Source organism: Strix uralensis, chromosome 7 (assembly GCF_047716275.1).
Source record: "Strix uralensis isolate ZFMK-TIS-50842 chromosome 7, bStrUra1, whole genome shotgun sequence".
Lineage (NCBI taxonomy): Eukaryota > Metazoa > Chordata > Aves > Strigiformes > Strigidae > Strix > Strix uralensis.
Genome location: NC_133978.1, coordinates 15242805 through 15257690, shown reverse-complemented (window position 1 = coordinate 15257690; position 14886 = coordinate 15242805). Strand labels below are relative to the sequence as shown.

The following is a 14886-nucleotide window of genomic DNA, read 5'->3' as shown; positions in this document are numbered from 1 at the left end:
GTTGAGTTCACTGCATGTCTGCAAGGATGCACCTGATGACAAAAGCATGTATGGGAAAAGTGATTGAGAACAGCAGCAGGGCAGGATGGCATCTTTCAGTGAGTGGTTCTGCCAGCTAACCCAGCAAAAGAGTTGGTAAAGCTATGATGCCAGTAATGGAAAGAGATATAAGCCATCGACTTAACCTGCTGATCTGTTTTTTTCACCATCAATTTTCTCCTGAGATAAAAGGAGTATTGTCTACATCTGGCAGGTCCTGTTGCTCTACAGCTGTACATTTTGGCACTCCTGGAGGTCACTGTTGGGCTTGTAAAGAGTTGTGTTGTTTTGTGCTACTAAGCTGAAGATGTAGTTGTGTCTGCTGTAAGCTTGTCTTTTAGAGATTGTAAATGTTTTAAGAGTGCCAAAGTTTATGCTCCTAAAACAACTCTGGAACTATGTTGCTATGTAGGCAAAGGCAACTTTGTCAGACTCTACATTTATATTGTGGGTTAGTGTTTTTATGGGAGTTGCAGACATAAACTGAACATAAACAAACTGTATTGCTTAGAATGTTTTTGCACCATGGCAAATTTATCATTAGCTGAATGCAAATAGAACAATGTTGAAGTCCTGAGCATTTTCCTTTCTCACAGGTAGGCTGGTGGAGTTTGTGGCCCAAGTCAGATGGATTTTGAACCTGCGATGGCTGTTTAAGGTTATGGTGGCCCTCAGACTTACAGTGAATAACGGCTCCCTATCCAAGAGTCATCTCAGGGCCCAAGATACTGCCTTATCAACTAAATATTTATATATATAAAATGCTTGCCTATATAAACATAATGTAGAATTTCTAACCTGCTTATTTGTTCTGAAATATGTCTGAGAACATATGAATGCCTCTTCGTTTAAATAATTATTGATATAAACATGCCAGGATGACTCTTGCTTTGTACATTCAGGGATAAATTTAAGACGCTATTCAAGATAATCCTGGTTTGTTGTGTTTTTTTCCGGAAACTGCTTTCCCACTTCAGCAACACCATCTTAAATTGCTTTTTACTTTTTGTTATTATTAAGCTTTCTTAATTTCCACACGTTCTGTTGCACGTGTCCTCAATGAAAGAAGAAGGAAAGTACTATTTGGATAGACATCTACTTTCACTTGGACTTCTGCAGTTTTTAGGCTGCAGATTCATTTACATTGAGGTGTGGTCTGTGCGCAGATTTTGTACAAGTTTACCCCTAAGTAACAAAAATAATGTTGCAGAATACTTTCCAAGTAGTCAGACTGTGACCCTAATGGAGAGAAGAGTGTGTGTATCAGTACTTTTTAACACTTCGTTTAAACTCTCATATGGGAAAGAGGCCCAAATGCCATGTTGTAGATAGAATCCTGCTTGTTTCCACCAACCTTCATGCTGCCAAAGCATTGGAAAGGACCTCCATGTAGTTGAGTATGACTGTCCCAGTGGATCAGTATTCAGGTTTCAGTTTTCACACAAGTGGTGAAATGTATTTTTTTAAATGCTTGTTTCTGTATTTTTTTTTAAGTTTTGTGGGAACATTTTAATTAAGTTTCATAATAATCGCCCTTTTGCTTTCCAAAACTGAAGACTAAGATTAAAATAACCTTGCAGTTTACTGTGATATGAAAGGGTCAATGCTGACATAGCATTTTGCTGGTTTCTGTTGGCTTGGCTGGATGAATTTCATGCTGTTGTCGTATGTATCTGTTATTTCAGCTCCACTTTGTGGCAATCTGTAGCATTCCTCAAAAAATGTTTACATTTTTTGCTTCTCCATATACCCAATTAATATGAGACATGTGATTCTGAAGGATTCAGACGCTTCTTTCTCATGGCACCAAGGTCAAGCCCCAGAGAATCCACTAGCATTAAAAGTGACATGCAGCAGAAGGAAGAATTGGGCTTGTGCATTTTTGTTGCTTCTCTGTCATGTGAGAAAGACATTTTCCCCCTTCTTCCATAATGGGATTTGCAAGATGCATGTGGTTTGGTAGTTTATTCTCTACGGAAAACATACAAAGTACTGAGCTTTTGCTAGAGAACTTACCCATGGCATGAATACAAAATAGAACTGTGATCATTAGCTTAGTTTAAGGCTAATGCATTGTACTTCACAGTCAGCAGGTATGCAGCCACCTACAGCAGCTCTGCTGATGGGTGGGGAGCTCACTAGCTGAGCTGACTTCTTTTTTTGTCAACCATCAGAACCCATGAATATCAGCGAGAAAAATCTTCAGCCCTTAAAAAGGGGTGTTGCATTCTGAAAAGGAGGGGAGGAGTGGGGAAGACCTGGTCTTTGCAAGGCGTTTGTAATGAGCTGGAACACGAATAGGCAGGCGGTGTCAGGAAGCTACCCAATAAGGGAGATGAGCAGAAATGATGCATTTTCTCAGTTAATCAGTTTCCTGGTGTAGGGATCCTTATTCAACAAATTCTTCATTCATGAATTTTTTGGGGCAAAAGCATCGCCTTGCTAATGCTGAGCAACACCCGTAAGCCTCCTTCCCTCCTCTGTGGGGTTGGTCATTTTGCATCTTCAAGCACAGTTTCCCACATCACAAGGAAGCAAAACAACAGCACAAATCCAATGGATTTATCTCCCCCTTCCAGATAACCTTCAAAAAGCTGAAACACTTCCTCCAGCATTGGGATATGGAGTTTTCTTTTCCAATTGCACTTTTTTATTTCTTTTTTGGTTTTGTTTTGGTTTTTGTTGTGTGTGTCTTTTTTTAATTTATTTAAGTTACTTCTTTTTGTAACATGCGGTTACAGAGTCAGGCACCGCGAGCACTGTACCTTGTGGCCTCACTTTCTTTTCCTGCTTTTTTCCTCCTCCGCAGATCCCTCATCCCGGCAGCACTGATCAGTCCCATACTTCCATGCAGCAAGGTTTGCACGTCCCTCACCCCAGCAGCCAGTCAGGGCAGCCATTACATCACAGCGGGCCTCCTACCCAGCAGTCCCGGCAGCCGCCCCCGGCCGCTTCTAGCAACCATCCACACAGTGACCTGACCTTTAATCCCTCCTCAGCCTTAGAGGGTCAGGCTGGTGGACAGGGAGCACCCGACATGCCGGAGCCCTCGCTGGATGTAAGTCTGTGTCATACTATCATCTGCCTGCCATAGCGTGTGCTTCGCATCGCGGCGGGAGGGTGGGGGTTGCGGGGACGGGGAGCCGCTTCCACAGCACATGCCATCCTTTCATGCTTTGGTACATGGGTGCAGATGCTGCAGCCGAGGTGTCAGGGTGCTCCTGGCTTGCTGGGAGAATGGTTCTGGTTTGAGCAGCTGCATGGCGTGCGAGCCACAGCCTCTTCCTAGCAGCAAGGCAGGCATTTCTTCAAGCGACAGTTCAGGCACCAGGTGAGGAGCCATCTCCTCTCTTCTCTCTGATCGCTGGACGGGGCTCCTGTGTACTCATCTAGACCCTGAAGCCATCGCAGTGCCTGAATAAGAGGAAGGACGCAGGTGTGTGTGGTTCTGACTGTGGTGGAGCTGTGCCAAGCAAGCTGCACGCAGAGCCCTGCAGCATGCCCTGGCCAGTGCAAGGGGGATCTGTACCAGCCCACCCCATGGCACTCTCCCTGCTCCCTGTGGCCAAAAACAGGCTGTGCCCATCCACACCCGCTTGTGCGGGTAGCTCAGCAGCACAAGTTCTTCCTCACAGTACACCATTTCTGCCTCCTTAGCCACTATGGAAGGCAGCTCACAATTAAAAGATAAACCTAGTTTTAAGGACAAAAGTAATCTTCCATCTTCTACCATCCATTCAGCGGAGTTGGAACTGAATTACCTGAGGTATCTCTCTGGTTAACCGCCTACCTCCCAAAATACAAATTCCTTAGCGCTAGGATTGGATTTTTGTTTGTTGTGCATTCCCGTATGTGTATCTTCTGTCTGTTCCAAAGTCTGCTGCTGCACAGTGTAATTTTCTTCGAGAAATGCTCACCTCTGTGCCTCGGATTTATATCTGTAATTACTGTTGCTGTATAGTTACGTCTTCCGTGTCACACATGAGGTAGCCTCACAGAGAGGAAAGGGGTTAGGGGAGGGATGGATGCTCCAGTTGCAGGAACAGTGCTCAGTGGAGTAACTTCTATCTGAACCAGGCTGCTGCTGTTTCACACAACGCAGTCACGTGCACATCCTTCGGGAACGATAGTTCATGTGGCAATTAGAGTTCTGAACCCTTAAGGACCCAGTATGAGCAATATTAATAGGTGAAATAAAAATGTCATTTTTTTCTTCAAATATTTAAGAAACATAAAAGTATGCTGTTACGGGTCAGACACTCATTCCTCGATGAAAAGCAAAGTAAAAAAACCTGGACATTTATCACAGTACCATGGTTATCACTGATGGAGGCATGCTGGATTCTTATGGGAGGCCGAAATTATCCTAGCTGAGTGAGAAGGCAAGTGCTCTACAGTGTGGGGAATATAGTTCTTTGAAATATCTGTGAGCTCAGTCATCCTCAGGTGGATTATTTTAATTGGTTTAACTTTCAGTGGCTGTGTTGTGGAACCAGGCTGAATAAAGTCCCATGCAGCAAACTAAAACAAGGGACCATACCATGGGCAGCTTGGTCCGCTCCCTACTGACAACATCATGTTAATTCTTTAGGACGTCTGTGTGATGCAGTCTTAAGGTTTAACCTGGGTTAGAGGCTATATCTTGTATAGATACAGCTATAGATACAGGTCATCTGCACTTGCCCCTCTGACAGCAGAGGCACAAGACTCAAATGACTGGTTAGACCTCTCAAATACTCGCTTCAGGAGCACTGGGTGCACCTCTCCAAATTCTGCCCCTAAGTCTAGCATGTTCCCATAGCTTCTGCCCCCGTTGCTCCTCCATCTCTTAGCTCTGCTCCAGCGCAGCACTCTCGCCACCCAGCGTGTCCTTTCACACCAGCTGGGCAGGAGGCAGGTTGTGCTGCCTGGCGCTTGTGACCAAGGCAAGCCAAGGTCACCCTCAAAACTTAGAAGACTTCCTCTTCAGAGATACTGAGCATATCGTTTAAAACTTTCACCTTTCTAAAAAAGCATTTTTTTTAAATCCCCTGTATACAAGAATGAGTCTAGAGATGTTATGTTAGATTTTTAAGAATTAGGTTGTAAAATTGTAGGACAAATTCAACCATTTTTTACTTTTTACTCATTTGATGGGGCCGCAATTCTCTTTTGGGCTTCTGTACTAGGTGTTCATGAAAAATTGCGGTAGCAGGTGAAATACATTTAAAAGCCTTATATCTTTAGTCTAGTACTATGACAATAGCATTTTTACCATGAATAAAAGGAGGCAGTATTTTAAGAAGAGCATTCATTCTGGGAGATTCTGTTTATGTAAACTTGACATTGCATTTTTTTCAAACTGCTTAGGAAATAATAAACTTCTTCCTGCATTTCATGTTTAGCTTATTGAAAAATATGTTCATCCATATAACATTAGAAGATGAAGCTGCATTTGCACAGGAGTAACAGAAGCATATAAGTATTTGCATGCTAAATGTGATGCAGTCAAGCTTTTAGTTTTATATTATTTGAAAACAGAACAACTTAAAATTAATTTCTCATACGTACTATTAAGTTTGTTAAAGCAGTCCTATGTTTTCCTGTCTTTGCTTTAACACAACACTGAATATAAAGGGAGTTTGTTACAAACTCTTCCCTGCCATTTTTTATATATGACACTTCTACTTTTGACTAGGATATGGCGAGATGCAGAATAAAGTAGAAAACATTGCCTGGTACACAACCCAGGAGTTACAATTTGCTTGTTATCTGCAGATGAAAAAGAATCTGATGTTTGGGAAAACAAATTTTTCTATTTGAAACACAATATTAATAAAAATGTAAATAAAACCTGCACAACTGTTCCTTTTGATACTTTAAAATATTGTGGAGATTAGTGCATCTTGTTGGATGGGTTGTTATGCCCCTGGCCCTTTAAAATGTCTGGAATTGCATGTGATGCTGTAGTCGAGTAGGTACTTCCAACCACTGTAAACTTACTGCCACAGAAAGGACAGGGACTTGCCCACCTGCCTTGCCACTCCTCTCCCCATACTCCTTCTCAGTTGTTTTTTTTCTAGTTTGTTTGTTTGGGGTTTTTTTTCCTTTCTGGGCTGGTTTTAACCCTGGACAAGTTCCCTGCTCCAGCTCACTGCCCAAGAGCTTACATCAGTGCACAGAGGGGTTGGGGGGTGGCTGGGGAGTGCGGAAAGGACAGGGCTGCCTCTTTCTGTAGGGATGCAGGCTTCGGGTGATCACCACACCGATATGTGCGAGTCAGATAGACCAGTCTGTGTTGATCTACGTTAAAGCTCAAATAGGTATTGCTCAAACTGCATGTTTCAGGTTTTCATTCAGTGCTTTATATGAAACTAACATAACGTAACAAGCACTTACTGAGTTTTTGTCAGCATCACTAGCCAGGAAATATACTTTGTTTATTGATGAACTTTGTGATGGGGAGGTTTATTGAGAAACCCTAATTGAGATGGTAATGTAACTCACAGGTGAAAACTGAGTAATGCAGACTCACAAACAAGTGGATACTGCATCATCTTAGGGTGTTAGGTTTGTGTCACTGCCTTCCAATTTATTTGTTTATATTCATATGAAAGCCAGTTTCCAGGAATGTGTGGCATTTAATCCCTTTTTTCTCAGTTGTGTTTCTGTTATCTGTAATTTCCCTTTTATCTTTATATTTTATAGCTGCTTCCAGAACTCACAAATCCAGATGAGCTGCTTTCGTACCTGGATCCTCCCGATTTGCCAAGCAATAGCAATGATGACCTTCTGTCTCTCTTTGAGAACAACTGAAACCATATGTATTCTCCCATCCCTTTCACTTGTTCACACTTGTGTGGCTGCACAGCGAGGAATCTTAACACTCCTTTTCCACAAGAGAAGAAAAAACTCACAACTTGATCCAATGGTGCACTCCCTGCTTTCTTCATCTCAGAACTGCTTTTGTCAGCTTCAAAGACTGCGAAAGTGACGGGAGAAAAAATACAAAAAAATAAATAAATGCAGTAATCTCCGAGTCTGCCATGCTACATGTGACAAAGAAGCATAGACAGTTGTGCAGCTATTGGAAACCCCATTTGTTGTTCATCCTCTAGAGAGAGAGTTCTGTGATAAACATAGTGTGAAGTATCTTGGCAAAAATGAATCTTGGCAAGGGAAGAAAAGGCAACAAAAAGGAACCGTCTTTAATTGACCCGTCTCAGAGTGTCCTTCCAATGTGTGTTCTTCCATTTTTTTTGAAACTGTATCTCCCTCCACCCCACCTCCCCTCTGCCCTTCTCCAACCACAGGTTTGCGTTGGAGTGATTGTCCTGGCCACACACGAAAAATGAAAACACATACAAAGCTCAAAAAAGCACAAATCCTACAGTCAAGTGGCAAAGATAGGGAAGACATACAGGCCCATCAGAGGGAGCCAGCAGTTTAGCTAATGCAACTTCAGTAACAGAGTCCTGAGAATCTCCAGGCTGCAGCCATGGGTGTTGGTATTTCTGCAGGTGCAGGAATCTTAACCACCTCTTTGCGGAGGATTCCTCTGGCCAACACACAGATTGGAAACACCCAGGAAAAATTAAAAAAATAGTGTTTGCAATGTCTAGGGATATTTTTTTGTGGTTTTGGTTTCAAATCAGTACTGTTTGTGGCTGCGTTAACATCCAGCTGTTGAGATTGCTGTAATAGATCTTTTTGCCATATATGCCATATGGAATGGAAAAGAGAGGGAGGGGGGATGCAAACCAAACTGTTCCTGATTATTACCTACAGCCTTCGGTGCCCCGAGTGTCTGTGTCACTGTCTGTACTGCACAATACATAGTAAGACAAGCTGGGTTGAAGGCAGCCAGGAAATCATTGCAGGATGGAGGGAGAGCAACATCACTATCTGCATAATTATTTTTAATAATCGGCTTGAGAAGGGGCATTGACATTGAACAGACATCTTACAGCTTCATTTTTGTTTTGCTTTGCGTTCTGTTTTTGTGACTGGTACAGATAGTTCAGCCTTTTTCTTTTCTCCTCCTTCAGTTTCTTTTTTTAAACTTTGGCTGCTGGGATGAGCTCTTTCTCCTGAAGGACTGGGCATGGGGAGAATAAGTAACTGTCGGAGGATTGCTACTGCCCTCAAGAGACCCTGCTGCCACAATCACTGTCTTGCCCCTGTGATCTGTGCTTCTCGTGTGGTTGCTGCTCCTGCATGAGCTTCCTATTGCTTCTGTGCCCATTTCTGTGCTCTTCGTCTCTCTCTCTCTCTTTCTCTCTCTTATAAATGATGTACAGTAGCTGTGTAAGAAGTGCATGTGTGCCAACTTTGCCCTTGTGGTGCAACATTTCAGCTTTTGCCCACTGTAGTTATTGGTTTTGTTTCTTTTTGTTACTAAAGCAAATTTGCCCCTACTCCTTTTCCTCATCCCAAATCCAATCAAACACCCTTTGTTTGCTCACCACAATACGTTTTAAACTGAAGTGCCAGGCAAAATTTTGTTTGTTCCTGCCAGTTTGACTAGATAGTTTCCTAGCCCTCTGTGTTTAGTTTGCAGTGGCTGTAAATGGCATGCTCTGTGCTTACGACTCTGGATTTGCTTTCCTCACCAAAGTCATGTTTGTAAATTCTTTGCAGTTTTTGTTTTATTTTGCTCTTTTTGTTAATGTTTCCCACTACTGCTGTACATGCGTCATGATATATATATGCTAGTCAGCAGCACCTTGCTGTAGATATTAAAGGAAATGGCGGTTTAGTTCTTTTATTTTCCAGTAGGAGTATTGAATCTGTCAAACATTATGTAGAGATGGTCCCACACTTATATTTTTCCTGTTTCAAGTTTTTTTAAGAAAGGCGCTGTTCATTATGCAAAATCAATTATTTTAAGAATTGCTATTGTAAATATCTTTGTGAATATTTTAGTATCGTCTTTGATAATATTCAACATTTTCATGATCTGGTTATACTTTTGCTGGTGTTTTTAAATACCTTGTCTGAAGAAAAATATGGGTCCTTTTTTAAAAAAGAAAATTGAGGGTTCTTTAACAGAATAAGGGAATTGGTTTTTTTCTTTTTTTTTTTTCCCCCCTGTTTTCTTTTGATAAATTAGCGCAAATTTCATATCCATTTATGTGATGAATGAATTGATACATCAGGCAGTACCTGGACAATCAGGGCCCAGCTCTGTCATGGAAACATAATAATAAGTGATTGCCTAGGGCAAAAAAACCCCCAACTAACCGACCGATGTTCATTGACTGTGGGTGATTGTGGACTGGTAATGGCAGAGATTTTGTCTGTTTGCCCAAGTGAGCGGAACGCCTAGGACCAGCTGTCTGAACAGGTAAAGATGCACTAAGGCAAACAGCAAGTATGTAAGGTACCATGTTTATATCACTATGTTGGTGCTCCGGTCTCTGCAGCTGGGGCACGGTAACACTTAGGGATGTTGGTGGGTGGGGGAGGGAAACAGTATAGTATATTTTATTCTGCTTAGAAGTGTCTTTTTTGTTATGTAGGCTTGACAACCTGTAGAGGATCTCTGCAGAATGTTAAAGATACCTTGGTGTAATACATGGTAATATGGTTGTGGTGTGGTGCTGCTATCACACAATTCCTAGGAAAGACCGTTCTTCAGTTACAGATGTGGTTTGTAGCCATTTTACTGTAGTATTTTCCCCCTGTATTTTTGCTGCATTGTTTATTGAAGTCATTTGCAGGGGTGGCTAATAATAAACTGACTTTATGCCCTTAGAGTTTGGGGTTTTTGTTTGGGGGGGAAGTTTCTTAAGCCATAGGTTTGGGAATAAAGAAGATTTTTCACTATTAGTTGGAACTGGTTGCTCAGAGTTTTTTAATTGATTCTATTTAATGTTCCGCCCTCCATTGATTCCTGAGCAGCTAAGTTAGTCACCTAAAATGATTTTTCTCTTAAACACATTAGTATTTTAAACCAGGTATGTTAAGGATTGACCTTTTGCTAACTGGTAGTATTTAAAATGTATCATTTAAAAGTACCTGTTGGAAAGAATAAAGGGAAAAAAAACCCCATAGATATTAGCAATATGTTTGGAGCAGTGTTTGCATCTGCTTTGTACAGTAATAGAGAATTAAAGTGGACGGTTGACATTTTTAAGCTTACAGAAACGCTTGGTTTCTAAGCAGAACGTAAGAGAGAAAATACGATTTTTACCCATCACCCAAATGTTGGACATTTGAGACAGTTTTAAAACTTACCTGTCAGCTAAAATCAGGTACTGTATAGTGGAGTTCATATGAAAAAGCTTCTAAATGAAAATTTAGTTATTTTTTTATCTGTTCACTGCCGTATTAAAGTTTAGAGAAGAAAACCTAGCAAATAGGGTAATCACAGTCATTTCTTTTAAAGCTTAATTATTATATGAAATTCCAGTAGTATTTTTATTCTTCTTTTTTTTCTTTGTTTACTTTTTAATTGTTTCCCTATGGAAGTTCATCTGGGAAAGAACCCACAGAGATCTACAGTTCTGCTGCCAAGACATTATTATAGGACTGACAGATACACGCCAATGTCTGCAGCGGAGACTCAAGGGACAGCTGTACATATGTAAATGACAAATAGAGACATGTTAACAGAAATGCATTCATTTTCCTTGGAATGTGCATTGTTTTTATTTCGCAGGAAAAAAAAAGCTTGAAGCTCCATCTTATGTGGAAAATGAATCCTGTTTGTTAGCGTTCGTGGAGTCTCGGCATTTGTTTCACTTTCACTTCTGTAATATACTCTGATCCTTTGTTTTGTTTTATCTACATGTAATATTTAGCTTACGTGTACTAGTCTATCACCTGTGTATTTTTAGGGTGCTACAGAAATAATGAAGAAAAATAAGGGGATTAAAAAAAAAATTGTAACCAAATTCATACTTTGTACAATTTTTGATATCACGATCAGAGGAGAATTAAAAAAAAAAAGTACAATCTGAAGTAACATGCAAAAATGGCCATTGTCTTTGTTTGTACATTGTATGTACAGTACAATGCAATCATTTCATACTTTAAACTGGTCAGAAAAAATAATTGTGATTTTTAGTCTTGCAAAACTGTATGTAGTTAGATGATGTGACAACCTAATATTTATCTAATAAATATGTATTCAGATGAAACCTGTATATTAGGTGTTCATGTGGTTATTTTGTATTTAAAGATCAAATTATTTGACTATTGCTAGACATTTATATACTCTGTTGTAACACTGAAGTATTCTCATTTGCTCATGTTAATTTTTTTTTTTTCCTAAATAAATTTGCAAAATTAAGGTCTGGCTAATTGGCAGCTGCTTTGTAAATTCTGAGTTTCTTTTTGAAACTACCAACTTCCGCTTTGCCCTCCTGGTTTGTGTTACTGTGGAAGTCAGTTGCACAGGATGTACCTTGTGAGGGAGCAGGACTTGGTGCAGGAGGGGAAAAGCATGAACTGCCCTGGAAGAGAGGCAGGATAAAAGACTATGAATGCAAGTTTACTGGTAGGCATGGGATCACATAGAAAAAAAGTCCCTGCTGAGCAAGGTGTTGGTGACTTGCAGTTCAGTACATGAGGCACTGTGTATCACCTATACAAGTAATTACTTTGAAATGAAATCTTTGCATGATATGAGTAACAGGAAAGGAGGTGTCGGCACGTGTGGAGGGAGTGAAATTAGTGACCTTGGAAGATGACTAAAATGAGATGGGTTTTTTTAATGGATCCCCATCTTTAAAGTTGAAGGACTTTATTTCAAAATGCAGCCTTTGAGTTACAAAGTCTGCTTAATTCATCTGCCTGTTTAACTGTGAGCAGATGGAATTGTGACACAAGGAATACACACGGGGTCATATCAACAACAGCCGTGGCATGCACAGGTCCTGTCCCAGCAGAGTTCTATGCCCAACCTTAGCCGTGACCACAGTTGCCCATCACTTTGCATCTGAGAATTTGTTTTAATAGAAAATTACTGAGTATCTCCATGTGGCATTTGTGGAAGTGTTTAGTCTAAACCCACCTTTGAAATGCATTCAAATACATAGGAACAACCATTTCACAATGTGAGTATCTATACAGGTATGTAACTGAGATACAGCAATTGCTCCACAAGGACACAAGTCCTTATTGTTGATTGAGATACACGCAAGTATATATACAGATGGGTATATATTATATGTACAGATAAATCTAGACTAGAGATTTGTTTTCTCAAAATTGGGAAAAATCATTTGTTTCTGACTCTCAACTTCTGCCTTCCTTGCTGGCACTACCCATTAAAATGGGCTTTTGGGATAACAAAATAAAACTGAGTTACAGTGCATTCAGTAGTGAAACAGAAAAAATATTTATCCATTCCAGCCAATAATTAATGACTATTTTGTTCTTGGTGTTCTGTTTCCCTGGAAGCTCCCAAGAAGCGTCAGCGAGACACTGTGCAAACCCACTTTGGCACTGTACGAATGGAGAAAAGTATGAAGAGCTCAAGTGATGTCCTTAAGCGCTGTACATTTTTCAAGCTTACTTTGAAGTCTGAGGAGGCTACGACAATTCTGAAAGTGCAGTTTCTCCCAGATGTCACCTGAGGACCCAGGATAGGTATGATGTGTGTATCCCGCTGATGTTGGTGTCTCCCGTCTCGCGTGCTGGCAGCGTGTTCTGTGCGTTGTGCACTCTGCGTGTGCTTCCAGGCAGCACCTACAGGAGTACCTGTGTGCGACTTCGCTGCTTATCAATGCACTTAGCAATTGTTGAACAACTTCACAACACTCTTATTTCCCTACACTTTTTCTCTACTCTTCCTAATCGGTATGGATCTTGGAATCACGCTATTCGGTTGTGCACTTCGTATTCTGTTGCCATGCACTTTATCATGCCTTTTATGGGAGCAAGAGACTGAAAACAATTAGAAACATGGAAGAAGGACCCCCCATTTGTTTTCTGCTTGGGCAGTAGGGATGGGACTCCTCTGTGTAAATAGAGCTGCTTGCTTTCCTTTAAAGAAGTAAGCTAGACAGCATATAAAACGGTTGTACAATTCTCACCTAATATGCTATATATAATGTTCTCCTTTGTTATCCTTCTCTGTTTCCCTTTAAAACTAATCAACGTATTTTTACATTTGTGTACCTAGTCTTTTATTTGTATGTATTTTTAACCAGAACCCACTTCCCTCTTACCTGTCTAAATTCCAAGTCTGTACAAATCTTCCTGTATTGTGAACTTCCAGTCGTGAACCTTTCTTTTTTACAGTTTGAATTATCACGAGCGTGTAACCTTATTACAGTTTTCCACTTTCTGTGTCACTGAAATCCTACTGACTCTATGTAGGATATTACTCCTAATGTCTGTCTTTGTGTCAGTGCACTATTCACATTTGTTCTCTCTCAAAGGAACACGGGATTTTTCTTGTATCAGACAGACCTCCGAAATCTGCTGAGATATCTTGTCTCCAGCAGTCTACAGAATTTTCCAGGGGAACATAAAAATAGTCGGCAAGGACCCTAATCAATTATGCAATTTCATTTGTAAAGCAAGCGGACAGCAATAACGTTATGACTCCTATAGGCGTTAGCAAACAGCATGGTACAGATGGATTTAACTGGTTTGTTTGCTACGTAGTTCATCTGCATTTGCAGAAACTCCTCGCCTGAATCCTAATAACTGGTTTTCTGCTATTTAAGTCTATCCTTCTGTTAAAAACCTCTTTTCTAAGTGTGTGGACTAGATGAGATTAAGCTCTTTCCCCTTTTTATTGAGTATGTCTGCTTGGTGTGAAAATACCCAGTTCATAAACTTATGCAGAGTATGTTGCTTCACAAGAAATGCTATTTGGCTAGCAGTTTTCCTTTCTAAATTACGAATGATGGTCCCTCTGGGAAGTAGCATTACTTTCATATTGCCACTGATAACTGTTGGTAAAATGTGCGGGAGTGACACTGAGACAGAATCAAAAGTTAAGGAAACCTAGACTCTGAACTCCTCTGAATGCTAATAGAAATTCTTACCTTGAGCTTTTAAGTATTTCACCAAACACTTAATTATCCAAAAATGATGTTCTTCGATTGTAAATGTGACACACCTTAATTTACACTGACAACTTGTTAGCTCAGTTGGTGGGATATTGTGTATTCGGATGATTGTCATGTGCCATTATGTCATATAAGTATGTTGTAACGTTCCATAGTAGCTAATGCAGTAATGCTGATGTATGCTGATGGTAAGGAATCCTTTCGGTAGGGAAATGGCAAAAAACCAGAAAGGAATCTGAGAGATTCTATATTGTGAGGTTGGTTCCAGCAGAATTGTTCATTAGAAAAACTGGTGGAATTTTTTTAGTCTTGTTACATCTGTGGACCTTTAAGTTCTGGGTGATTCTTGTTCAAACTGCTGCTATCTGACTATTTTTAGCTTTCAACTCCAGTTGTGAAGTACAACTGAAAAACATGTCTCAGAACTATGATTACAGTTGAAATTAGTTTAACACAGACAGGATAATTAATCTTATGCAAGGTACAGAGGCAGCTGTTACCTCAAAGAGTCATCGTTCAGATTTACACACAAGACAAATTCAAGGAAAACCCAAGGCTTTACCAGACAGCTGATTAAAGCAGAGCTCTTGAGAAACAGTGTAGAGAAGAAAGGTCATGAAGACATGACAATGTAAGGCAAATAATTGTGTAGAAAGCTGCTAAGTACTGGGGAGGGGAAAAGATCAGAAAAGGGACCAAATTGAACCGAAGACCCATGAGAAAATAATTCCAAAAAATCAAGTACTATAGCAGGGATGGAGAATGAAAAACATATAGTTGGGAATCTGGGGTGCTGATGGTGATGTGCTGCATGGGACCATGGGTCCCGCACAGCCCC

The 14886-nt window shown here is 40.5% G+C and overlaps 1 protein-coding gene across 11 annotated transcripts in view; it reads left to right on the top strand.

The window, feature by feature from the left end:
• The window catches only part of ZMIZ1 (zinc finger MIZ-type containing 1), a 360677-nt gene extending 349509 nt beyond the window's left edge, over window positions 1-11168 (top strand). For 9 of the 11 annotated variants that reach the window (XM_074874528.1, XM_074874527.1, XM_074874535.1 and 6 more), the window contains 2 exons: window positions 2849-3097; window positions 6727-11168. In XM_074874528.1, the coding sequence (XP_074730629.1) occupies window positions 2849-3097; window positions 6727-6834 (357 nt within the window). In that variant the 3' untranslated portion in view covers window positions 6835-11168. The remainder of the gene's footprint in view (window positions 1-2848; window positions 3098-6726) is intronic. The other 2 variants (XR_012629622.1, XM_074874532.1) reach the window with 2 other exon arrangements.
• Window positions 11169-14886: the final 3718 nt, after the last annotated feature.